The sequence below is a fragment of the Choloepus didactylus genome, chromosome 4, assembly GCF_015220235.1.
Source record: "Choloepus didactylus isolate mChoDid1 chromosome 4, mChoDid1.pri, whole genome shotgun sequence".
Lineage (NCBI taxonomy): Eukaryota > Metazoa > Chordata > Mammalia > Pilosa > Megalonychidae > Choloepus > Choloepus didactylus.
This window is the reverse complement of record NC_051310.1, coordinates 105711290-105739008: the sequence shown is the minus strand read 5'-3', so window position 1 is coordinate 105739008 and position 27719 is coordinate 105711290. Positions and strand designations below refer to the sequence as shown.

Sequence of the window (27719 nt, the reverse complement as noted above, 5' to 3'; positions counted from 1 at the left end):
CCTCCTATCACAAGATCTTTAAGATATTGCCCTACATTTTCTCCTAAGAGTTTTATGGTCTTGGTGCTAATGTTTAGGTCTTTGATCCATTTTGAGTTAATTTTTGTATTATGTGTGAGATAGGCGTCCTCTTTCATTCTTTTGGAAGTGGATATCTAGTTCTCCAAACACCATTTATTGAAGAGGCTGCTCTTTCCTAGTTGCTTTGGCTTGACTGCCCTATCAAAGATCAGTTGTCTGTAGATGCGAGGGTCTGATTCTGAACACTCAATTCGATTCCATTGGTCGTTATATCTGTCCTTATGCCAGTACCATGCTGTTTTGAGCACTGTAGCTTTGTAATATGCTTCAAAGTCGGGTAGTGTGAGACCTCCTGCTTCGTTCCTCTTTCTCAAGATATTTTTGGTTATTCAGGACACCTTCCCCTTCCAAATAAATTTGGTTATTGGTTTTTCTATTTCTGTAAAGTAAGGGATTTGAATTGGTATTGCATTGAATCTGTAAATTAGTTTAAGTAAAATTGCCGTCTTAACTATAGTTAGTCTTCCAATTCAAGAACATGGTGTGTTCTTCCATTTTTTTAGGTCTTGTTCAATTTCTTTTAGCAGTTTCTTATAATTTTCTATGTAAAGATCTTTTGTGTCCTTGGTTAAGTTTATTCCTAAATACTTGATTCTTTTGGTTGCTATTGTAAATGGGATTTTTTTCTTGATTTCCTCCTCTTGTTGCACATTACTCGTGTATAGGAACACTACAGGTTTTTGTGTATTGATCTTGTAGCCTGCCACTTTGCTGTATTCATTGACTAGTTCTAGTAGCTTTGCTGTAGATTTTTCTGGATTTCCTACATATAGAATCATGTCATCTGCAAATAGTGAACATTTTACTTCTTCCTCTCCAATTTGGATGTCTTTTATTTCTTTTCTTGCCTAATTTCTCTATCTAGAACTTCCAGCACAATGTTGAATAACAATGGTGATAGTGGGCATCCCTGTCTTTTTCCTGATCTTAGAGGAAAAGCTTTCAGTCTCTCCCCATTGAGTATGATGTTAGCTGTGGGTTTTTCATATATTGCCTTTATCATATTGAAAAAGTTCCCTTTTATTCCTATCCTTTGAAGTGTTTTCATCAGGAAAGGATGTTGAATTTTGTCAAATGCCTTTTCTGCACAATTGAGATGATCATGTGGTTCTTCTGCTTTGATTTATTGATGTTTTGTATTACATTATTTGATTTTCTTCTGTTGAACTAGCCTTGCATACCTGGAATAAATCCCACCTGGTCGTGGTATATAATTCTTTTAATGTGTTGCTGGATTTGATTTGTGAGTATTTTGTTGAGGATTTTTGCATCTATATTCATTAAAGAAATTGGTTTGTAATTTTCTTTTTTTTGTAGTATCTTTGTCTGGTTTTGGTATTAGGGTGATGATGGCTTCATAGAATGAGTTAAGTAGCTTCCCCTAGTCTTCTATTTTTTTTTTTTTGCCTTCATAAAGTTATGTTTTATTAATATTTTGTGCTGCTTCACTTCAAAAATGCATAATTCACATTTGAGTAAAATGCAGCCACGTGAATAGATTCTCCCGGTAAGGAAATTAACTAATTACAATTAAAGCTAAAGTCTTGTTCACAGGAATAACAATGGAATATACTTTTTTTTTTTAATTTTATTTTGAAATAGATTCAAAGTTATAGGAACAGTTGCAAAAACAATACTAACCCCATACACAGAATTCCATCATACCCTGACTCCCCTCCCCTGATAGCTCAATCCATCAACCTTAACATGCTGTCACATCGCTATTTCTTTCTCTCCCTCCCTCCCTGTCTATCATCCGTCGTCTATTGCTCTGTCTTCTGAACATATGAGAGCAAGCTGCACACATCCTTGAACATACACTATAATTCATGTATACACTTCCCATGAACAAGCACATTCTTTTATGCAATCCCATTAAGCGCAGCTAAGAAGTACAAGAGATTCAACAATGATACGAAGCTCACATTCTATATTTCCTTTTCCTTATGTCTCAACTGTGTCCCTTTGAGCCACCTGTCCTCTATCCTTCAATCCCATCCAAGTTCATCCTTGGCATTCAATTGTCATCTATTTAGACTGTGTTTTTTTTTTTTTTTTTTCAATTGTGAAGACATATATACAGCCTAAATCTTCCCATTCCACCCCCTCCCTCGCCTTTCATTAGTGGGATTAATCACATTTAGAATGTTGTAATGCTCTTTCCCATCATCCATTACTAGAAATTTCCCTTCACCTCAAACAGCAACCCTACACTCATTTCTTAACTCCCCATTGCCCCTTCCCCCATTTCTCTTAACCCAAACTCTACTTTTCATTTCTATGGTTATATTCTCTGATAATTGCTTTGTGTTTACTGTGGAGCTTAAAATTAATTTCTTAAATCCCTATCAATGTTGTTTTTCTTTGATACCACCTTCACTTCAATAGGACACATAAACTATGTTCCTATATTCCTTCATTCCCCCACCTTTATATAGTTGTCTAAAATTACATATTTTACATTGAGTTCAAAACCACTGATTTGTCCTTAGAGTTTCTGTATTTTATATCATGTAGGAAGTAACTAGTGGAATTACAGTTCAAAAATTATTGACTTCTATTTGTATTCCATTGTGGTTGGAGGATGTGCTTTGAGTATAGTCAATGTTTTATGTCCCAGCTTATGGTCCCTTCTCAAGAAAGATCTGTGATCGCTAGAGAAAAATGAGTGTCCTGGTGATTTGGGATGTAAGGTACTGTATATGTCTGTTAAAATTCTCTATATCTCTTTCTCCTTTCCCTGTCTCTCCTCCAGCAGGGCTTCCCTCAGAATCTGAAGTAGGGCAGGTCTTTCATCAGCAAAGTCTCTCAGCATTTGTTTGTCTGAAATAGATTCAAAGTTATAGGAACAGTTGCAAAAACAATACTAACCCCATACACAGAATTCCATCATACCCTGACCCCCCTCCCCTGATAGCTCAATCCATCAACCAATTTCTTGGTTGGAAATTTTTCTCTCTCAGAGTTTTAAATATTTCATGCCACTGCCTTCTCGCCTCTATGGTGGCTGCTGAGTAGTCACTACTTAGTCTTATGTTGTTTCCTTTGTATGTGGTGAATTGCTTTTCTATTGCTGCTTTCAGAATTTGCTCCTTCTCTTCAGTATTTGACAGTCTGATCAGAATATGTCTTGGAGTGGGTTTATTTGGATTTATTCTAGTTGGAGTTCGCTGGGCATTTATGCTTTGTGGATTTATATTGTGTAGAAGGTTGGGGAAGTTTTCCCCAACAATTTGTTTGAATACTCTTTCTAGACGTTTACCCTTCTCTTCCCCTTCTGGGACACCAATGAGTCTTAAGTTTGGACGTTTTATTTTCTCTATCGTATCCCTGAGATCCATTTCGATTTTTTTTAATTTTTTCTCCATTCTTTCTTTTGTTCTTTCATTTTGTGTTCTGTGGGCTTCTAGGACACTGAGATGTTGTTTGGCTTCCTCTAGTCTTGTATTGTGAATATCCAGAGTCTTTTTAATTTGGCCAACAGTTTCTTTTATTTCCATAAGATCTTCTATTTTTTTTATTTACTCTTGAAATGTCTTCTTTATGCTCTTCTAGGGTCTTCTTAATGTAGCTTATATCCTGGGCCATGGTCTTCTTGATGTCCTTTAAATCCTTTGCCATGTTTTCATTCCTCGATTGTAGATCTTTGATTAATTTTGCGAGGTATACTGTATCTTCTGAAATTTTGGTTTGTGTGTTTGGAGTTGGATTCTCCATATCTTCTGGTTTTATCATATGCATTAAGATTTTCTGTTGTTTTTGGCCTCTTGGCATTTGTTTTGCTTGATAGGGCTCTTTCAAGTTGTAAAGAAAAAGGGATATCAATCTAATTTTTCAGGAACACAGTTTGGTGACATACACTTTCTCTAACTAACCAGCAGATGGCGTCTGTGAGTCACCTATATCCCTCGAGTCAGTTCTCAACCTTTTTTCCGCTTTGTGTAGGGAAATGATTCTTATGGGTTCTGTTGGAGAACTCAGTTTGGGTGTGTTGCTGGAGCTGTCTGCCCTGAATGTGGGGCATGTGTACGGGTAGCCAGGGAGGAAGGGCAGTTCTAATGTTCAAATCCTCCAGGATCCCGGAGATTCAAGGCTGCCGCATAAGTCTAAGCCTTCATTTCAGTTCAGCCCCAGCCTCTCTCTCTCGCCGATCCACAAACCACCAGACTTGGCGTAGCATCCCCGGGTTCTCCAAGCGGATCCCCCCTCCCAGCTGCGCTCTCCGGTAGCTCAGCCAAGGGAAGGCTGTGCTACGTCATCAGTGCGCGCCGTCCCACAAGGGAAGCCCCGGACCACCAGGTTATGCGGCGGCGCACTCCCAGCCTGAAGCAAAAATGGCCGAGCGGGGCATCTCAGCCCCCTCTTCCTCGCACCGTTCCTCCTTCCCAGCTCTGGGACAACTGGCGGGGCTTTGGGCTGTGGGTACAGCCCTGGGCAGGAGTTTATTCAGCCCTCCAGGGAGCTGCTAGCTGCGGGGTTTCTTTCTGCTGCCGGCTCTCCCCTCCATTCCCCCGAACCCAGGGTATCTGCTGCGGGCTGTCTTCCTGGCCAGACAGCAAGAGGCCAGCCCAGCCACCTGTTGCTGTGTTTTACTGCGTGATTCCCACAATTGCTACTGGAGCCGCTCCTTTTTTTTTTTTTTTTTTTTTAAACAGCCAGCTGGTCTCCATATGCTGAACCCTGGCTTCCCAAGCCCACTGCGTGGCTGCGGGTCTTCCAGCCAGCTTACTCACTCGTTTCAGAATGCCGACTCCCGGTTTCACCAAGTATATGGCCCCTCTGGAGCTAGAAGCCCTGATCCAGTTGGTGCATTGCTGTAACCGGTATTCTAGGTCACTTTCTGGTTTTTAGCTAGTGTTTTTCACGGAGGCGTTTTTTTCGCCCTGTCTCAGCTAGCCGCCATCTTAGTTGCCTCTTCAATTTTTTTGAAGAGTTTGAGCAGGATTGGTATTAATTCTTTCTTGAATGGTTGGTAGAATTCACATGTGAAACCATCTGGTCCTGGGCTTTTCCTTTTTGGCAACTTTTTGATGACTGACTCAATCTCTTTACTTGTGATTGGTTTGTTAAGGTCATCTATTTCTTCTTGAGTCAATGTTGGTTGTTTATGCTTTTCCAGGAAGTTGTCCATTTTGTCTACGTTGTCTAGTTTATTAGCATATAGGTGCTTGTAGTATCTTCTCTTTATCTCCTTAATTTGTGCAGGGTCGGTATTGATATTTTCTTTCCCATTTCTGATTGCATTTATTTGCGTCCTCTGTTTTTTTTTGTTAGCCTTGCCAGAGGTCCATCAATTTTATTGATTTTCTCAAAGAACCAACTTCTGGTTTTGTTGATTCTCTCTATTGTTTTCCTGTTCTCAATTGCATTTATTTCTGCTCTAATCTTTGTTATTTCTTTCCTTCTTTTTTCTTTGGGGTTACTTTGCTGTTCTTTCTCTAGTTCCTCCAGGTGAACAGTTAACTCTTCAATTTTTGTTCTCTCTTCTCTTTTAATATAGGCATTTAGGGCAATAAATTTCCCTCTCAGCACCGCCTTTGCTGCATCCCATAAGTTTTGATAAGTTGTGTTTTCAGTGTCATTTGCCTCGAGGTGGTTACTAATTTCTCTTGTAATTTCTTCCTTTACCCACTGGTTTTCTAAGAGGGTGTTGTTTAGCCTCCATATGTTTGTGAATTTTACAAACTTCTGCTTTTCTTTTTTTATTTCCAACTTCATTCCATTGTGGTCTGAGAAGGTGTTTTGTATAATATCAGTAGTTTTAAATTTGTTGAGACTTGTTTTGTGACCCAACATGTGGTCTATCCTAGAGAATGTTCCATGAGCACTTGAAAAAAAAGTGTATCCTGCTGTTGTTGTAGTGTTCTATAAATGTCTGTCAAGTCTAGTTCATTTATCATACATTCAACATCTGTTTCTTTAGTGATCCTCTGTCTGGATGTTCTATCCATTGATGAGAGCGGTGTATTGACATCTCCAACTATTATTGTAGAGTTGTCTACTTCTCCTTTCAGTGATCTCAGTGTTTGCCTCATGAATTTTGGGGCATTCTGGCTTTGTGCATAAATATTTATGATTTTTATATTTTCTTGATGAATTGACCCTATTATTGTAGTGTCCTTCTTTGTCTCTCTTAATTGTTTTACTTTTGAAGTCTAATTTGTCTGATATTAATATAGCTACTCCCACTTTTTTCTGGTTGTTTGCATGAAATATCTTTTTCCAACCTTTTACTTTCAGTCTATTTTTGTCCTTGTATCTAAAGTGAGTTTCTTGTTGACATCATATAGATGGGTCCTGTTTTTTAATCCATTCTGCTAGTCTGTGTCTTTTTATTTGGGAGTTTAATCCATTTATGTTTAGTGTTATTACTGTAAGGGCAGTACTTTCTACTACCATTTTGTCTTTTGGAATATGTATGTCATATCTTATTTTTTTTCTATCTTTCATTTTACCTTTCCTGGTAATCTTCATTCCTGCACTCTTCTCCAACTCTCTCTCTCCTGTCTTTTCCTGTCAGCCTGTAGCACTCCATTTAGTATTTCTTGTAGTACTGGTCTCTTATTCACAAGCTCTCTCAGTGTCTGTTTGTCTGAAAATGTTTTAATCTCGCCCTCGTTTTTGAAGGAAAGCTTTGCCGGATACAGAATTCTTGGTTGGCAGTTTTTCTCTGTCAGTATCTTAAATATATCATGCCACTGTCTTCTTGCCTCCATGGTTTCTGTGGAGAAATCTGTACATAGTCTTATTGACCTTTCCTTGTATGTGATGGATTGTTTTCTCTTTGACATTGTTCAATCTGATCAGTAATTTTCTTGGAATAGGTCTGTTGGGGTCTATTCTCTTTGGGGTGTGCTGTACTTCTTGAATCTGTAATTTTCTGTCTTTCATAAGAGTTGGGAAGTTTTCAGTGATTATTTCTGCTATTATTCTTTCTGCCCCTTTCCCCCTGTCTTTTCCCTCTCAGACGCCCATAACACGTATGTTTGTGTGCTTCATGTTGTTGCTCAGTTCCCTAAGACCCTGCTCATATTTTTCCATTTTTTTCACCATCTGTTCTTTTGTGTGTATGAATTCAAATGTCTTGTCTTCCAGTTCACTGATCCTTTCTTCTCCCTGTTCAAATCTGTTGTGTCCCTCCATTGTGTTTTTCATCTCCTCCATTGTGGCCTTCATTCCCATGAGTTCTGCCATTTTTTTTTTCAAGTTCATGAATTCTTCTTTATGGTCATCTAGTGTCTTCTTTATATCCTTATCTCTTTTGCTATATCTTCCTTCATTTCAATGAATTTATTTAGCATTAGTTGCCTAAACTCCTGTATCTTGGTTGAACTATTAGTTTGTTCCTTTGGCTGGTCCATATTTTTGTGTTTCCTGGTATGGGTTGTTATCTTAAGTTGTCTAGGCATCTGATTTTCTTGATTAGTTTATTCTGGAGCTTGTTTTCTATTTGTTACCTATGGGTTTTCTTGTTGGTTGGCTTTGTTCTCTGGCCTCTGTTATTCAGTTCAACTTATTCTAGACCTCTAACTTAGGTTCTATTTAGTTGATCAGAATTTTTCACCTCTTGTTTTTTCTGTTTCTTGCTCTGCCTCTATGTAGCCTTTTTGTGAGACGGTCTCCTCAGATATGGTCGATCCCAGTCTAGTGAGGCCCAGGTCTCATTGGGAGGGTATGGAGTTTTCCTGACAATGAGACCCTCCTAGGAGGCCTTTAGAATTGGTGCTTTTCCTCTCCTGTCCAGCAGGCAGCACTTGCCAGCCCGCAGCTCCCCCACCAGTGTAAGGAGGTTTGGAGACTTTAGTTCTTCTGGAGACTCTGATCCTGTTGGGGGTGTGGCTGACTGAAGCTGGAATCTAAATTCTAGCCCCAAGGGTCTGAGTTCCCAGAAGGAGGACTGCCAGTTAAGCTGGACCTCCCTCTATTCTCCCAATCCTCGGAACTCCAGTTGTCTCTCGGGGGCACTATTCCCTTCTCCCCTCTCCTCTTTGGGGCATCTCCAGCTAAATTCTTCTGGTCAGCCTGAGTTGCCAATTAAAGATGGGGGTGGAGACCTTCAGAAGTGAATCCGGAACTGAAAGATGCTGTGGGTACTCTGTCTCCCTCCATGCCCAGCCTAGTCCCTCAACCTGGGCTTTCCAATAGAAAATAACCACGTATGTTACTTTTAGATTAAAAAAATAGAAAAGAAAAACAAGAAAAAGAAAGAAAAAAAAAAGAGCCCCTTTTAAAAGTCTTTCTGCAGCCTGTAAGTTCTGTCAGTGTCAGAAGAGAGCATTTAAACATGTACTTTGCGCTATTATCTGATAATTACTCTCCAACAGCTTCAATTCCACCTCTTCCGGGGACTATTGAAATGCAAAAAGATAAGGAATCAGTGAGAAGCCAGAAGGGACAAAATGTAGGGGGAAAAATGGCTTTTTTGGAGCCTGGGAATGGGTGCCCACTTTTATATGCCCCCACTTCTCGAGTCCCAGCCCTTCTTTAGCACCCCCAGCTCCCAAAATTAGTTAATTAATTTGTTAATTAATTCTGCAGTTGAGGCTGGGTTGAGCCCCACTTCTTGCCCTCAGCAGATTGCTGTTTTTTTGGGTGTTTTGTTTTCCCCTTTCAGGGAGCCAGCAGCAAGAAAGTCTGTGAATTCTGGGTGGGGAGGGGCGCCAGACCCCTGGTCCGGGGAATTTACAGTGTTCGCTGCGTTCTCAGCTTTTCCTCCAATTCCAAACTTGCGTCCTATGTGTGGCTGGTTACCGGAGACCCCGAAAACACTGTTTCATATAGTTCTTGGGTAATTGCCAGCTGCTCTAGGGGAGAGACGAAATTCTGCACCTCACCACTCCGCCATCTTGCTCCACCCTCCAACTTTTTTTTTTTTTTTTAATTGATTACAAAGGCTACATAGTTTCCACTCTCTGTCCTTCCCGGAGTGGTGTTGGCACCTCTGGGCCAGAGTATTACTTTTTTAACTAAATAATTAACTGATACTGTAATGTAACTGTGATGAAGTTAAAGTAGCTTTTAGTGCACAGAGGTCTTTTTTAAAATGTATTTCATATAATAAAATTACACATGAAATAAAAACCAGAAGCCCGAGACCTGAAGTTCCATCTTGGACATTTTAACTAGCTGTATTATCTTTGAATGACTGGAGCTAAGCTGATCTCTTAGGCCCCACTGAAATTTTTTGTTTTAATTAAATTCAGTTCTGTTGAAATACATTCACACACCACACAATCATCCACAGTGCACAATCAAGTGTCCACAGCACCACCACATAGCTATGCACCCATCACCCCAATCCATGCTTTTTTTTTTTTTTGAATTAAATTCAGTCCTGTTGAGATACACCCACACACCACATGGTCCTGCACTCATCACCCCAATCCATTCCCAGACACCTTCCCTACACCAGAAAGAATAAGAACAAGAATAAAAAAAGCAAAAAAGAACACCCAGATCATTCCTCCCTTCCCACCCCTGTAGGCCTTTGTCCCCATCTCTACACTCATCCACCCACACACCAGACAAAGGGAGTGCGATCCACAAGGCCTCCACAACCACATTGTCACACAGTTATCCCCAAGAGCCAAGGCCACTTGGCTGGAGCCCGACAGTTTCAGGTATTCACCTCCAGCTATTCCAAAACATCAAAATCCAAAAAGGGCCATCTGTATAGTGCACAAGAATGTCCAACAGAGAGACCTTGCGACCCTACCCGAAACCTTCCAGCCAGTGAAACTCCAGTTAGCCCCATTTTGCATCCCCTCCTTGGCCAAGAAGGCGCTCTCAATCCCATGATGCCATATCCTGCAGGTGCCATATCCTGCAGTGAGCAGTGAGCAGCGGGTGGGTGGTAAGCCCACCCGCTGAGCCAGCCTATAGGCACCATTGAATTTTTTTTTTTTTCTTTTGTAGTTTGATAGTTTCAGGTATTTATTTCTAGCTGTTCCAATGCATTAAAAGCTAAAAAGGATTACCTATATAGTGCATAAGAATGCCCACCAGAGTGACCTCTTGACTCCATTTGGAATCTCTCAGTCATTGAAACTTTGTTTCGTTTCATTTTGCATCCCCGCTTTGGTCAAGAAGATGTTCTCAGTCCCACGGTGTCGGGTTCAGATTTATCCCTGGGAGTCATATCCCACCTTGCCAGGGAGATTTACACCCCTGGGAGTCAGATCTGACATAGTGGGGAGGGCAGTGAGTTCACCCACCGAGTTGGCTTAGCTGGAAAGAGAGGCCCTACTGAATTTTAAGTTGAAACTCTGTGCTCAGATTGTAAGTTTACTAGTTTCATGAGGAGTAGAGATATCTGTGACAGCATTGAATAATAGGGCATTAAATTTTGGGTTTATTTCATAGCGTTGGCCTTTCCTTCTAGAAATGAAATAGCAACCTAAGATTATACACTGTAAGTTATTACATGGTACAGATACTTTGTCATTTTGGTTAAATATCTGTAAATTACTCTTTGACTTAAAAATGGCTTGGATTCCATTTGAATTATTTAGTCCATAAGGTATTAGAAATTTTATTGATTAAATAGTGTGCTGATGCAGTAGTGTGATATAAATCTTAATTCAAAAAATTAATTTTAATTAGTGCTTGATTTTAACTAATAATTTATTTTTGCATTTAATTTCTTTTTGGCTCATTATGAATTCTGTGTTAGACTCCCGTAAGAGAGTAATGGAATTTTAGATAGACTTGATCTCTCAACTGAAGTTTTATATTGCCTTAGGGAAATAAAGAAATATCTTAGGAAAGATGATTTGGGTGGGTATGTTAAGGAAATTCGAATTTAATCTAAACATTCACTAAATGTCAGTGAAGTGTTTTTAAACTTAAAATGGCTTTTTCCCCCCTCCTTTTTAGAATCCAGCAACTATCACAAGAATACTCCTTAGCCACTTCAATTGGGATAAAGAGAAGCTAATGGAAAGGTAAGGAACTATATTGTCAGCTTTATACTTAGAAAAGTAACACAGAAATCCTGTTGAACTGAATTGAGCTTTTTGTGGACAAACCAGTGTGCAGTTGTAGCTGCTTTAATTTCTTGTTTTTCCCTTTTTTAAAGGGTTTGGGTGAGGGCGCTGCTTCAATTTCTCCTATATAGATCCTATTGAGTATTAACAACTAAAAATAGGGAAACAAATAAAAATGAGCTTGATATATTCTTAGAGCACATAAATAAGACTGTCCTGAAATTGCTTAAAAAGATTCTTGCCCTTAACCCTGGAAATCTGTTAGACATGTGAATGACATTTATTCAGTAAAAGCAAAATTTAAGAAAGTTGCTCGATATTCTGGCCACCAGCTTCTTAGGCTGGTTTTCTGGTTTCAGGTCAGGATTGTAATCCATTGGGTATCTTGTATATTTTCTCCCTGAAAATCTTTCTAGTTCTGAAAATGAAGAAATAACTGGGACTGCAGAATGAAAATATTAATACCATTCTTAATGTTTTTCTATTACTTAGATTGGAAATTTGAGGTACTTGTTAAGGTGGTAGGGTGACAACCTTATATATAATTATTTTATTCTGTCAGTTTTATTCTATTAGTGATTCAGTTTTTTCCCAGTTCAGTTTTATTGAGATATATTCACATACAGTCATCCAAAGTGTACAGTCAGTTGTTCATAGTACCATCATATGGTTGTGCATTCATCATCCCAATCTATTTGTTGAACATTTTCCTTGTACCAGAAAAAGTAAAAATAAGAATAAAAAAATAAAAGGAAAAAAGAACACCCAAATCACCCCCCCACCCCCCATTTTTCATTTAGTTTTGTCCCCATTTTTCTACACTTCCATCCATACACTGGATAAAGCGAGTGTGATCCACAAGCCTTTCACAATCACACTGCCACCCCTTGGAAGCTACATTGCTATGCAGTCGTCTTCCAGAGTCAAGGCTACTGTGTTGCAGTTTGATAGTTTCAGGTATTTACTTCTAGCCATTCCAATACATTAAAACCTAAAAAGGGTTGTTTATATAGTGTATAAGAATGCCCACCAGAGTGACCACTCAGTACCATTTGGAATCTCTCAGCCACTGAAACTTTATTTTGTTTCATTTCTCATCCCCCTGTTGGTCAAGAAGATGTTCTCAATCCCACGATGTCGGGTCCAGATTCATCCTCGGGAGTCATATCCCGCATTGCCAGGGAGATTTACACCCCTGGGAGTCAGATCCCATGTTGGGGGGTGGGGTGGGGGCAGTGAGTTCACTTGCTGTGTCGGCTTAGCTAGAGAGAAAAGTCAACGTCTGAGCAATAAAGAGATAATCAGGGGGAGACTCTTAGGCACAGTTATAAGCAAGTTTAGCCTCTCCTTTGCAGTAACGAGCTTCATAAGGGCAAGCCCCAAGATATACAGGGCTCAGCATACCAAACCACCAGTCCTCAATGTTTGTGAGAACATCAGCAACGATCTAGGTGAGGAAGCCCAACACCTCTGTATTTTTCCCAAACTCCTCAGGGGAGCCCTGCATATATATTTTTATTTTTTGCCCAAATTACTTTGGGATGTGTCGCCATTTCGCACTAACCTATGCAAACCTACCAGGTCTCACTTCCTTTTAAAAAAGTTCCATGTAATTGTGGTATTTGAACAGACTATACAAGTTAAATTGTTTAGGAAATATAGATCCTACACCAACTAAACATCTCTTCCCTTGGTCTCACATGGAATTTGAAGTTTTAAAAGACAGTCAGTATTGTCCTTTACCGTTTGGCCCGATTTACCCTAATCCTAACCACATCTGCTTCATTCATATCTCTAATTGAAGTCTGGATTCTTTTTCAGCTTTTAAAACAGTTGCTATATGCGCTAGTACTGATGTTCATATCTGCCGAGTCCTTGCTCTGAGTTTCAGGTGTCACACAGATACCCAAAGTTCAGGGATGGATCAGGTTATACACAAAGGGATCAGCATCTCGGAATTGAGAGATAGCCATTACACTTCAGGAATAGATGTGACTGCTTACAGTCTAGGGACCATTACAGCAATCATTCCCCTGTTAGGCTGTGCTCTAAGATTCAGTTCTGAGTTTACATATTGTAGTTAGTCCATATTGGTGAGGCATTATAGTGTTTGCCTTTATTTCTGGCGTACTTCACTCAAAATGCTTTCTACAGGATCCATTCACCTCCTTTCCTTTCTCACAGCTTCACGCCTTCTGGCAGTTGCTCAGTATTCCATTGTATGCAAACACATCACCATTGTGTTCCTCAGTCGATGTGCCTGTAGGCCATCTCCACCCATTGCAAATCATGCATACTGTCTCCATAAACACCAGTGTGCAAATGTCCATTCATTTCCTTGCTCTCAGATCCTCCAAGTATATGCCCCCTAATGAGGTTGCAGGACCTTATGGCACCCACATACTTAGCTTCTTGTGGAACTACCCCACTGTCCTTTAGAAAGGCTAGTGTAGCTGTTTAATTTTAATATAAAATTACCATTTGTGATTGGGAACTGATGGCCCAAATAATGAGAGACACAAATGGAAAATATTTACCATCTGATTTTAAAATTTAGAGAGCAGATATTAAATAACAAGAATATCACCCAATTTTGCATATCTTACATACTGCAGCTCCACTGATAGCAAATGAATCTGTCAGCAACTATTTCATTTATCCTCCTGATAGCCTTCTCGGGATAGAAACTACCATTATCTCATTTAACTGGTGGAAATTAAGGCTTAGAGCTTAAATTATTTATCTAAGCTTTGTAACACAAGGAGTTAGCATTCAAACTCAGGCTTGTTGGACTCCAAGCCCATGTCCTTAATCACAGTGCTACTGCTTTCCCAGTATTTATGAAGGATAAAATTCTTCTTGACTAGATTTTTTTTTTCTTTTCTGTCATGGATCTGACCAACTTATTTGCAGTAAGTAGTGTTTCTTAATAAGTTTTAGTAATGTTTGCATTCAGACTTTATTTTATTACACTTCCTCTAGGAAAAAAAAGGTTTTCATTCTTTATATCTGATACTCTTCTAGTGAACTAGTCATATTCAGTCACAGTTTGTCTGTTATTCATGTATTTCTCCAAGGAGATTCTGAATTTTGTCCTGTAAAAGTGTTGACACTTCTGAAAGCGTTTTTCAATTATATATTATACCTAAATGTAGTAAGTATGAATTAGAAATTAAAAGGCTTTTGGGAGATTTCTATGAGTGAAATTTTCACTTTTTTCTTACAGTTTCAGTTTCTGTTTTATATATTCGGAATTTAAGATATTTGGCACCTAAAGATTTATAATTAACTCTTTAGTGTTTTAACAATCTATATGTACTCGCTCTTTTTGTCTTCGTTAATGATTTTCGTTTTGTAGTCTGTGCTGTTTGATATTTACACTGTCACAACGTTTTTTTAAAGGAATCAGTTGGTATGCCTTTTCCAGTTTTTAACATTTCAGCCTTCCTGAGGTTATTTTGTATTAGCTGTTTCTTTTGCAAACAGCATATAGGTGATTTTTAGAAAATCTAATTTCTAAGGATATCTATTAATAGATGAGATTAACCCATTCACATATTTTATGATTGCTGATATGTTTAGATTTAACAACTGCCATTGTAAGTTGTGTTTACACAATTTTTTTTTTTTAACCTTGTTTCTGTTTGGCTATTTTGTTGCCATGATCAAGTTTTTCTTCTTTTCTTTTTCTTGAGTTAAAAATTTCAGTTTTCCTACTTGTCACCCTTACAACTTGTACATGCATACTTTGAAAGTTTATAACAATATTTAGTTGCAGTATATATATCCATTCCTGTAAAAGACAAAAACTGTGGCAAATTTTTCTTCTCTGTCTTCTCTTCTTCGCCTCTCACCTTGATAAAAAGTTGGTATTATTTGAATTTTTAATTTGACAGGCTTTTTACTATCAATATGTTTAACCTTTTATTCCCTCTAGAATATGCCCTTTTATCATTTAAAGTCAAGTTTCTTAGGGGCTAAATTTTATGTCCCTGGTTATAGAAAGGGTCATTGTTTCATCCTTGTACTTCAGCAATTGTTTTCCTGGATTTAGAATTCTAGGGCAGCATTCTTTTCTCTTAAAACTTGGAGGCTGTTTTTTTCGTGGTCTTCTTGTATGCAGTGTTGTTAATAAGCGTGTTGTTAATCTGATTTTTATTCAAAGAAATTCTCTTTAAAGAGAAAACCTTAATATTAATGAAATTTTATTGTAATATTTCTAAGTGTGTGTTTTGAAAATATCCATACATAACAGTGATAGCTTTCAGTATACAATTACACAAGTATTTAGCAAATCTCAGAGAATGTCATGGGTCACAGTTCCACAACTTCAGCCATTTCCATTATTGTAAAATATAACATACATACAGAAAGGTACCATCTCTTGATGTACAGCTCCACAAGCATTCATATAGGTAATTTCAAAAATTGTTATGGCTTACATTTCCACAATTTCAGTTCTTTCGTTATTATGCAATACAAGGTATATGCAGAAGGGTGAAGACCTTCAAGGCACAATTCAACGAGCAGCCGTAGAGCAAATCCCAAGGGATGCTATAGGCTACAGGTCCACCATGTCATTTACCTCCTTCCAGCCATTCCAACACCACAACATCCATATATATATATTATATAAAGTTTCAGTATTCGTAGACCTTTGTTCAGTCTTAACTTGTTTGTTGTTACTCCTTCCTCCCACTTTATCTCTTTCTCCATCTTCAGGGATGTCTAGGCAGTGAGCACCCTAACTTGTTCATGTTGAAAGGGAGTGTTGACAGTATGGAGAAGAGGACTGCATCTGATAGTTGATCTTAAAGAGGCTGTTGCCTCTGGGTTTTAGGACTTGTCTGGTATAGGAACACTCTAGTGGATTTAAATTTCTGAAAGATAAACCTTAGTGAGTGCATCTTTTATAGAATGTCAGGTAGGGACCTAGGTATTTAGGGACTATTTTTTGGTAAGGGGATGGCATGCTGTGGCCGATTGGGATGTCTAGCTGGAGCCTGCATAAGAGAAACCTCCAGGATAGCCTCTCTACTCTATTTGGGATCTCTCAGTCACTGTGACCTCTGCTTGTTACCTTCCTTTTTTTCACCCTTTTGGTCAAGTAGGCATTTTCAATCCCTTACTGCCAGGGCCAGGCTCATTCCTGGGAATCATGTCCCATGTTGCCAGGGAGATTCATTCCCCTGGAAGTCATGTCCGTTGTGCAGGGGAGGTTAATGAATTTATTTGCCGAGTTGGGCTTAGAGAGAGAATGGCCACATCTGAGCATCAGAGAGGTTTCCTGGAGGTGACTCTTAAGCATCATTATAGGAGGGCTCAGCCTCTTATTTACAACTCTAAATTTTACAAGAGCACCACTACAGTGGTCACTCCTGACCATTCCTGTACCATTAAGATCACCCTTAGTATCACATTTTGTCCGTATTAGATTATTGTTCCCCCTTCACTAGGTTCTGACTTATCTCTAGGTTCCCTATATTCTGCATGTTAAGACACTTATTTTACATTTTTCGTGGAGTTCACATTAGTGGTAACATACAATATCTCTCCTTTTGTGTCTCGCTTATTTCACTCAGCATTATGTCTTCAAGGTTCATCCATGTTGTCATGTTTCACGACCTTGTTCCTTTTTACTGCCATGTAGTATTCCATCGTGTATATATACCACATTTTGTTTGTCCACTCATCTGTTGAAGGACATTTGGATTGTTGCCATCTCTTGGCAGTTCTGAATAATGCTGCTATGAATGTCAGTGTGAAAACGTCTGTTCGTGTCACTGCTTTCAGATCTTCTGGGTGTATACCGGGAAATGAAATTGCTGGATCGAAGGGTAACTTGATATGTAGTTTTCTAAGTAACTGCAGACTGTCTTCCAGAGTGGCTGTACCGTTATACATTCCCACCAAGAATGAATAAGTGTTCCAGTTTCTCCACATCCTCTCTGGCATTTGTAGTTTCCTGTTTTGTTTAATGGCAGCCATTCTAATTGGTGTGAGATGGTATCTCATTGTGATCTTGATTTGCATCTTCCTATTAGCTAGTGAAGATGAACATTTTTTCATGTGTTTTTTAGCCATTTGTATTTCCTATTCAGAGAAATGTCTTTTCATATCTTTTGCCCATTTTATAATTGGGTGGTTTGTACTATTGTTGTTGAGTTGTAGGATTTCTTTAAATATTCAGGATACCAGTCATTTATCAGATACGTGGTTTCTGAATATTTTTTCCCATTGAGTTGGCTGCCTCTTCACCTTCTTGTCAAATTCCTTTGAGGTACAGAATCTTTAATTCCCATTCATTTATTTTGTATTTTGTTGTTTGTGCTTTGGGAGTAAGGTCTAAGAAGCAACCTCCTAATACAAGGTCTTGAAGATGTTTCCCTACATTATCTTCTGGGAGTTTTTTAGTTCGTTTGTTTGTTTGTTTTTGTTACTAAAGTTTTCTATTTATTTCATTAATAAAAAATGCATAGTACAAGCCCTTTATCCCAATCCAGGTATTCAGTAAAAGATTAACAATAAACCCTGGATGGCGCAGACATGATTTGTTTGGCATGATTAAACATTTAAAAATAGTAATTAACATTTGGTACATCACATGACCGCTTTTGCTTTTAACAAAGTAATCATCAGACATGGTAACAAATACTTCATGATTTTTCATTTAGAAATATAATGTTAAGACTAAAACTACTATTGCAACAACAAAAATTTAATCCATTAACTGTAAACTCTTCAGTTTTCCTTCTTCAAGTTGCTGTGTTGTCTTAAGCTGAGCTAGTCAAATTTTAGCACAATATTCATTTAGCACGACAGGTTTTCATTTAGAATGATAGTCTTCCATAGTTCCTTTGAAAATATAAGATATCTATAATTCCATAAACACTAGCACATCATGTACTACAAAGACACGAAAAGTAACATGGAATAGGTGTGCTCAAAAATAATGGCTTTCTGACCATGGGATTGTGGTTGTATAGATACATGATAAAATCTTTTACTATAAACATTTCCAGTGTTAACTTTTTCCATATGGAAGGCAAAAAAAATTTTTTTTTACTTTGCCTACAAGAACATTGAATGATTCAAAAGCAAAATGAACTCTTAAAGGCATTTGTGGAATGTTAAGAGCCAAAGGTGATTTTAAAATGTGGAGCTTTATCTTTCTTTTACCAGGTGATTTTTTAAGGACTTTAGCCACAGTTGAGGTGAATGTTTACAAAGCCAAGTAATGATTTAATAGTGTTCTCAATAAAAAAGCCACATGTAGAAACTTTAAGAATTAAATAGAATAATATAAATTACTAGTTATGCTAACAATACTTTATGTGCAGCGCACTATCTTTTTAGGAATGCAGAGAAATTTTTTAAGCAAAAAAACAAGACAGCTATGATAAGAACTTGTATTACTGATTAAGTAGATGGTCCATATAAGAAAAGGCTAAAATCCTAGAAGAAATATCAGTTAAGTGTATGTGACAGAAATGAAGGACTAGAAACAGGAATCCAGATTTCAAGGCATCTAGCTAACACTATACATTTTGTTTCCAAGTTACAGCTATTTTTTAAACCAAAACCAATCCTCAATTATCTGTGAGCCATAAAGCCAGTGTATACGTCAATGTCTCTGCCAGGGATTGGCTCTCAGGCAGCTTGGAGAACAGACTGTTAGGTTATAAGCTCAAGCCTTCAAAGTTGAGGGGGCAAGGGCAGAAAAAGGGAATGCTATTGGATTTTTCTCCATCTTAAGTTGTTCCTGCCCTTTCTGCCTTAAACACATTGCCAGTAATGGAGCTGGGAATGCTTCCAAGAGGTTGCAGCAAGAGGAAAAACCTTTCATCTGTGGTGTTCTGTTCATTTACCAGGATCTGACTTACTTGCGATACCCTTCTATTAGCACAATTAAGAGTTGGTGATACTATTTCAAGAAGTTGAGCACAAAGCCAAGACTCACAAGGAGGAATGCAAGCAGTTAATATTGGATTATGTACTGAAATGATGCCCTTAATGTTTGTGGCCTAGAATGTAATCATAGTGAAGGAAAAAACTCCATGAATGTCATAACTGTATCAGGGACTCTATTAATAAACAGTACAGTGATATAGAGAAGTTTATTCAGTTCATGCAAGTAATGTTTCAGACAATCAAAAGGGAAAAAAAATCCTTAACATTGATGGCAAAATATCTTCTAGCCCCTATAAATAACCTGCAATCACTTGGTAGGAAAAAATTCCGTAGCCACACAGGTCACACAAGCATTTTTTATGGTAATTATATTAATTTTTTTCAAACTGAGCAAAACAATGCAACTTTTACTTTTTCCTGTTTTCCAAAACTACTTATATTAATTCACCTTCCCATCCCATTACCAAGACAGAAATGAGATAAGGGGTGAGAAAAAGATCCTTGATTGTTTCTCATTTTCCTCCTTTTCCCTTGGAGTAAATTAATAATTCATTTTAAAAAATGTTAAAGTCAGAAGGATAACAAGAGACTCAAAAATTTTTCTTGAAAATAAAGAGTAAATAAGTAAATGGACATTCAGATGTCAATAGTCAAACAGGCCCCCAATACAGCTTTAAGATAATTTCATTTTAAATGAAATAGAAAAGAAGCTTCCTGAGAGTCACTCATTTTAATAATAAATTATAACTTAAATTATTATTGTATCAATTATATCTGGCAATGGCAGAGTTAATTTTTTTCTTCCTTTCATGAACCCTTGTAAGGCTGAAGTAGAGTGGCTTATAAATGTCATGTAATGGATTGGTAAATGTCCACCATATCGATCAATCATGTTTATTTAAAGTTTTCTTAACATTAGACACTTTTTAGTGGGTAAACAACCATTTCATTTCTTCTCCTATCCTAGTCACATAAGCCAGTGATAATAGATGATAGAGATTTCAGCTGTAATTTATAAATTATGCAAGGTCTGCAGCCCCAAGGACAAGTGAAAACTTGCACCTACAAATAAACCATCAAGATAAATGTAAATACAGTATAGTTCTTTCATTCATACAATCTCAGACAAGTCCAAATAACTTTATAAATACCTTATGCAAAAAAGTAATTTTTAAACCTATCAAAACTCATTGAAATATTTAAATTCACAGATCTCAAATTTCCTTCAATCAGGACAGAAATCATCCCAAAAATTATGATTACAGTTACAAATAGAATGAATGGAATGTTTATGTTTAGGACAATCAAAAAAAGCCCCATGTAACTTTTTTTTTAATATCATTTACTCAAATATACTGTAAATAGGAATGGTGATAACAGGAAGCAAAAATAAGCTTACAAATGAAATTTCTAGAAACTCTTGAAAACAATACAATCCCATATTGCAGATGCAAAAGGAAAAACTTATAATGGGGTTAAGAGTACTCTGGTCATCTTCGTTCATTTGGTCGTGCAAGGTGTTTAACTATTTTCATTTCCCATATCACAAAGTTAGTCCACCGGAGGAGCTTTTGGATCTTGTCCATTATGAGGACTCATTGGCTTTCTAGGTAGGTTGGATCCTCTTAGATTAGGAGAACAAGATCACTGTAATAACCATCCAGGCCATCAAGATCATAATAATACTGATGCCATTATCCCCAGAAGGTCCTGGTAATTCCTGAAGACATTCTGTGTCTCTGCAGTGGGATTGGGACTGCCTCAACAGATTGATCAGCCTCCTCATCCCATGTTTATGAGAGCAAGCACATTCACAGGGATCAAATCTGCCTTCTACTGTGATTACTCAGCTTAATTTAACTTGACTATTTAAATCCACCCAGACAACAACTGATGGGGTGGGGAGGTTGGGGACCAGGGCCAAGGCTCAGCAGAAAGACTGCTTGGAGCCTCCAGAACGCTGCGGCTGTTCTGGATGCCACTGCTACTTCTGGGCACCACCAGCTTCCTCCCCCCCCCTCTGTTTTGATTCGATTGATGATCTTCTAGGAGTTTTATGGTACTGTCTTTTATATTGAGGTCTTTGATCCACTTTGAGTTTATTTTTTGTGTAGGGTGTGAGGTAGTGGTCCACTTTCATTCTTTTGGGTATGGATATCCAGTTCTCCCAACCCCACTGTTGATCAGACTGTTATGTCCCAGTTCAGTGGGTTTGGGGGCCTGATCAAAGATCAGTCGTCTGTAGATCTCGGGTTCTACTTCCGAATTCTCATTTAGATTCCATTGATCAGTATGTCTACGTTTGTGCCAATACCATGCTGTTTTGACTGGTATGGCTTTATAGTAAGCTTCAAAGTCAGGAAGTGTAAGTCCTCCTACTTCATTTTTCTTTTTTAGAATGTTTTTAGCAATTTAAGTCATCTTTTCCTTCCAAATAAATTTGATAACTAGCTTTTCCAAGTCCTCAAAGTAGGTTGTTGGCATTTTGATTGGATTTGCATTGTATCTGTAGATGAGTTTAGGTAGAATGGACTTAACCAACATTTAGCCTTCCTATCCTTGAAAACAGAACATTTTTCCATCTCTTTAGGTCCCTTTCTATTTCACATTAACTTTTATTTCCATACGATCTGCTCTTTTTTAATTTACTCTTTCAAATTCTTATTTTTTGCTCTTCCAGGGTTTTCTTGATGTCCTTTATGTCTTTAGCCCGTCTCACTGAAATTGTTTTGGAGATTTGTGTGTACTACTTTAATTAATTGCTCCAAATTTTTGTGTTTTCTCCAGCTTTTTAATTTGTTTGCTTGACTTGTCCATACCTTCTAGGCTCTTCAGGTGCTTTATGATTTGCTGTTTGTTTTGGGTTATTTGCTTGTCTTGAGAAGGTTATTTTGTGAAATGCAGTGTTATTTGAGCATTTGTATATAATTTGGCAGGGGTACAGCTTGATGGCATGCAGTTTCCCTATCCTACCAGCAGGTGGCGCTGTTGAGCCACTTTTTACTCTCAAGATGGTCTTCCCTGAACTTCTATGTACTGGGTGGGGTCCAAACCAGGTGGACAGTCAATCAGTGCACCAATTCTCTTTGTGCACTGAGGAGTGACTGCCTGCCCTGGGGCTTCCATGTGGGCCATGTGCAATTAGGTGGGGAATTGCTCAAGGGCACACTCAAGCAGATGTGCTCTGGTCCCTGCCTACTGTGTGCCGTTGAGCCTCTGGGTTGTGGGAGTGGCTCCTGATGCCTCCGTATGGTGCCCTCTCATATCCCTGCTTCTTTGCTGCACACCCCAGACGTTCATTGGGGAGAGAGTATATGCTGCTTTCCGCGTTCCCTCACGGGAGCTCCCAGTGTATGGTTGGGGAGTATCACCCCTCCCCAGCTAACTGCCAAGGTGGATGCATGGGGATGGAGAGCTGCTGGTCACTGCCTTTCCTGTGGCTGTCTCCCTGTTGCCAGCCTGGGATGCGGACCTGGCAAAACAATCTCACCATCTCACCCTGGCCCTTGAGGCGCTGTCTCTTTGCGTCATGTGCCCACCCCCCCACCCCCCCATACTATAGGGCTCTCTCTATGACTGGTCACACCCCAGAACTACGTCCTCCGGCCCCTTTCTAGTTTCTTTCATGGAGAAAAATCCCAGTATGCCTCCTCCACTCTACTATCTTCCTGGAACTCTACTTTGCTTTTTATAGATTGTAGATCACCTTACTCTTGCTGGATATGAATCCTGCTCAGCAGGAGAGACTCGGAAAGAGTTGAAAATTCAACTTCTGCCTACCTTTCTGACATCATGTATTTCTTTCTATTACTTTATTTCTGTTCTCATGTTTACACTTTAGTAGTACAAAACTTTTAGGTTGGTTGCCTAATTCTTATCATTTTTGTGCCACCTCAACTTTGTAAATGTGTTTCGTTTGCCTGATACAGTACTTCTGTGGCTATTAACTTGTAGACCGTTAACTGTACAGCTTCAGGGAGAGGGTGCACCTTTTGAGTTGTACTTACTGGTCCATGCCTTCCTTGTTGTTCTTTTTCCTAATTTTGTTTGTCAAAACCCAACTTAATCTTTACTTCTGAAGTGATTTTTCTTATTTCTCAAGACAACTAATCACTCCCTCCTTTCCACCTTAATGAGTATTTGATTTAATAATGATTTCATCACCCCCTCTATTAGAGGTTTTTGTTCAGAAACTATCTTACTGCTCTTTGCATTCCTAATGTTTACACAGTGCTCAGTAAGTATTTTAATTAAATGATTTCTAGGTTTTCTTTTCTGTAATAGAATTTTTATTGAAATTAAGACATGATTTCAGTTTGGCAGGTTTTAAATACAAAACAATGTTGTGCTCCTTTGGAATCAGTAACAGGTAAGTATTTTCTCTCCTGTCGCTCCAGATTTCTTTTTTTTTATTAAGTCTATGTTGATAACGTATAAAAACTCATTTTAGATGATAAGTATGTATGGTGAGGGTTAATTGGAATGTTTGAAGTGAGAAGAAATATAAGTGGGTTGACAAATCACTACTTTTAATGGACAGGTAGAATTAAAGAATCCTAAAAACTGATTTCAGTCTTTCCCTATGTTGCAAATAGCTTTCCATCTTTTATTCTGAAGCATTATGCCCATTTAGTGAATAAATCCTAGAGTTAACACTTTTATGTGATTATTGATAGCACAGAGCTTCTCTTAGCCACAGTAGTAATAATATATTATTTCACAATTAACTTCTGGGATTTGAAAGTAAATTGTGTTAGAAACACAATTCTATTCTACATTATGGGGTGGGGGGGAGTTGCTGTTTAAAACACTTTAGGTGTTATTTGGGAGTGGTGTGTGGAAAGAGGTGAATGTATCATCTTGGTTTGGTTTGGTTTGGTATGGCATGGCAGTTAAGAGCATGAAATCCTCTTCCACTACTTATTAGCTGTATGAATTTGGGGCAGTTTTCTGACTTGGTTACCTCCTTAAGGGTTGTGGTGATGATTAAATGAATTGATTTAATTTATATAAAGTACTTAGAATCAATCATGAATGATAGAAAGTGCTGTATAAGTGTTAGCTATTATTGTTATTTCCCTTAATATTATTAGAAAGTGGGAAAGTTCAGAAAAGAGGTAGTACACTAAAAATGTTTTTTAATGGACTTAAAATTGAAATAACAATTTGTATCATTTTAAAACATTTACCAATGTTTTAAAACATTTAAAACATTTTTAAAACATTTTAAAAGTTTGGGGTTGCTTTATGGGTGGGAATGAAAGTCTATCAAATGTCCAGAAATTTTTATGATGCACTCTTTTTCTCTTAGGTATTATTTTGAAAATATTGAAACAGCATTCATTCCTGTTTATTATTTAGTACTTCATCTTTTATAAAATATGACCTCACACTTTTAATGTCTAATAATAACGCTTGTCTTATATACCTCAGATTTAAAAATACATACCTAATAATTAACATGGGTGTGTTTTGTGTGGCGTAAAATGTCTATTAGTAAAAAATGATACAATTTTATAATGAAAACCATCCAGAAGGTAGGAATGAAGGAGTGACTGAGGAGATTCTTATTGTTTCTGAACTTTTTTTAATCTGTGTGTGTTCATTGTAAAACTTTAACATGATTATAAAAAAATACAGAACTAATTAAAAAGGAAACGTCTTCCCTGTCCCTCCCCAATCCTACAACCTAGAAATAACATGGTTGTAATGCCAGATTTAGTGTGTATCAAATTTATTTTATATGGCAGGTTGCTAATTGATGGTGTATTGAAATGCCGTAAAATGGTTATGTCAGCTTTCATTCATTCAGTATTTTGCACTGTGCTAGGAGCTTTATGAATATATTCTCTAATCATTATGATAGTCCTTCACAGAACATAAATATTATCATCCCTGTTTTGCAGGTACTCAGGGTCATACAGCTACTAATTGGTAGAGTTGGAGTTGAAACTTGAGTTTGTATGGGTCCAAAGCCTACAGCTCTTTCTCCTGGTAATACGTTTCTTCCTCAAATAGCATTCTAAGTGCAACAACTTAACTCTTCTTACTGATGAGCCATTGTTGGAACAGAATATACAAATAAAATGTATATATAAATTAGCAAATTTTTAAAAAGGAGATGTATACTCCTTTGTTTCTCATTTGAGAACTAGAAGAAACACTTTTGTTTTCTTACTACTATAAAATCTTACAGGTACATTTGGGTTTAGAGTTAACCTAAAGAATTATACTTATAAGTCCTTGAATGATTAGGCCATGTGAGTGTTCAGTTTTGTGTTCCTAACAGTTCCTAGTCTGTAGAATCAAAAAAATTTCTTTGAATTGGATTGAACTCCTTTTTCACCTTTCCTGGTTTTTAAAATATATAATCAACCAAACTCCACTTTGTCTAGTTTATGGATGGATGTGTAGAAAAGTAGGGGAAGCAAACAAACAGACAAAGGTACCTAGTGTTCTTTTTTACTTCAATTGCTCTTTTTCACTCTAATTATTATTCTTGTTATTTTTGTGTGTGTGCTAATGAAGGTGTCAGGGATTGATTTAGGTGATGAATGTACAACTATGTAATGGTACTGTAAACAATCGAAAGTACAATTTGTTTTGTATGACTGCGTGGTATGTGAATATATCTCAATAAAATGATGATTAAAAAAAAATAAAATATATAATCAGCTTGTCATTTACTTAATTTGAAAGGGACTTTATTCTGTCTTTGGAATATAATTATGTGCATATACATGTGGCTGGCAATTTGTGTTTTCTGATAAGGCAATAAAAAAGTAAAGTTAGAAACTGGCCCCAAACTAGAAAACTATCTTTTCCATTCTATTTTTCTGTACATTTCTCTTATTATGTAAATAATACATAGAGGACATCAGCTTTCAAAGTGATTCAACTTACTGATTACGTGTTGAGTACAAATTCCATGTATAATTAACTGGAAAATATGAATAAGTACAAAATGGAAATATAGAAATTATTGTGTAGAAAGTAAAGATGTGTGCAGAAGAGTCTGAATGCTTAAGTTTAAATTTAAGCAACTATTTGAATGTTAAGGGGGGGGGATGTGGAATGCAGCTTAAATTGTGTTTGAGCAGAGTTTATAGCCTTAAATGCATATGTAAGGAAAGTAAGGAGCTAAGCATTTATCTTTGATGTCTCAAGAAGCAGAAAAGCTCTATGAAACTGTATAACTATAAAGATATTTATAATTTAAAATTTTTCTATAATGAAAAGTCAAAGTGCAGGTGGGTGTACTTTGAAGTTCTACAAACATTTAATGAAATGGTTCTATAGAAAGAACAAAAAAAAGGACCCCCCCTCCATGCGTCAATCATACCCTTGATACCAGAACCCTAAGGGTCAGTTTCTCTCATGTACATACATACCAATCATCATCATCATCATCATCATCATCATCATCATCGTCTTAACATATTGGCAAAATGAATCCGGCAGTACATATGAGGTGATTCAGTACAACTTACTGTGGTTTATCATAGGAATGCTAGGTTGGTTTAGCCTGAAAATATTCAATATGCTTGTTCACTTGAACATATGATGGAGAAAAACATTTCAATAGATGCAGGAGGAACATTTGCTAAAAATCAACTCTCATTCATGATTTAAAAAAAAAAAAGTTGTTAGACAACTACGCATAAAAGGTAACGTGTTCTTTTTTTTTTTTTAATCTTCATTTTATTGAGATATATTCACATACCACGCAGTCATACAAAACAAATCGTACTTTCGATTGTTCACAGTACCATTACATAGTTGTACATTCATCACCTAAATCAATCCCTGACACCTTCATTAGCACACACACAAAAATAACAAGAATAATAATTAGAGTGAAAAAGAGCAATTGAAGTAAAAAAGAACACTGGGTACCTTTGTCTGTTTGTTTCCTTCCCCTATTTTTCTACTCATCCATCCATAAACTAGACAAAGTGGAGTGTGGTCCTTATGGCTTTCCCAATCCCATTGTCACCCCTCATAAGCTACATTTTTATACAACTGTCTTCGAGATTCATGGGTTCTGGGTTGTAGTTTGATAGTTTCAGGTATCCACCACCAGCTACCCCAATTCTTTAGAACCTAAAAAGGGTTGTCTAAAGTGTGCGTAAGAGTGCACACCAGAGTGACCTCTCGGCTCCTTTTGGAATCTCTCTGCCACTGAAGCTTATTTCATTTCCTTTCACATCCCCCTTTTGGTCAAGAAGATGTTCTCCGTCCCACGATGCCGGGTCTACATTCCTCCCCGGGAGTCATATTCCACGTTGCCAGGGAGATTCACTCCCCTGGGTGTCTGATCCCACGTAAGGGGGAGGGCAGTGATTTCACCTTTCAAGTTGGCTTAGCCAGAGAGAGAGGGCCACATCTGAGCAACAAAGAGGCATTCGGGAGGAGGCTCTTAGGCACAACCATAGGGAGGCCTAGCCTCTCCTTTGCAGCAACCGTCTTCCCAAGGGTAAAACCTATGGTAGAGGGCTCAACCCATCCAACCACCAGTCCCCTATGTCTGTGGTCATGTTAGCAACCATCGAGGTGGGGTAGGCCAATACCCCTGCATTCTCCACAGGCTCCTCAAGGGGGCACTACATCTTTTTTTCCTTGTTTTTCTTTTTTTTTTTTTAACTTTCCCTTCTTTTTTAAATCAAGTGTATGAAAAAAAAGTTAAAAAGAAAACAAACATACAATAAAAGAACATTTCAAAGAGACCATAACAAGGGAGTA

At 37.8% G+C, this 27719-nt stretch overlaps 1 protein-coding gene and 1 pseudogene across 2 annotated transcripts in view; one reads left to right on the top strand and one right to left on the bottom strand.

The window, feature by feature from the left end:
* Nucleotides 1-27719, top strand: part of ARIH1 (ariadne RBR E3 ubiquitin protein ligase 1) — a 163928-nt gene that overhangs the window by 71610 nt on the left and 64599 nt on the right. For both annotated transcript variants that reach the window (XM_037833495.1, XM_037833496.1), the window contains one exon: nucleotides 10957-11024. In XM_037833495.1, coding sequence (XP_037689423.1) covers nucleotides 10957-11024 — 68 coding nt within the window. The remainder of the gene's footprint in view (nucleotides 1-10956; nucleotides 11025-27719) is intronic.
* Nucleotides 20529-26405, bottom strand: LOC119530902 (annotated as a pseudogene).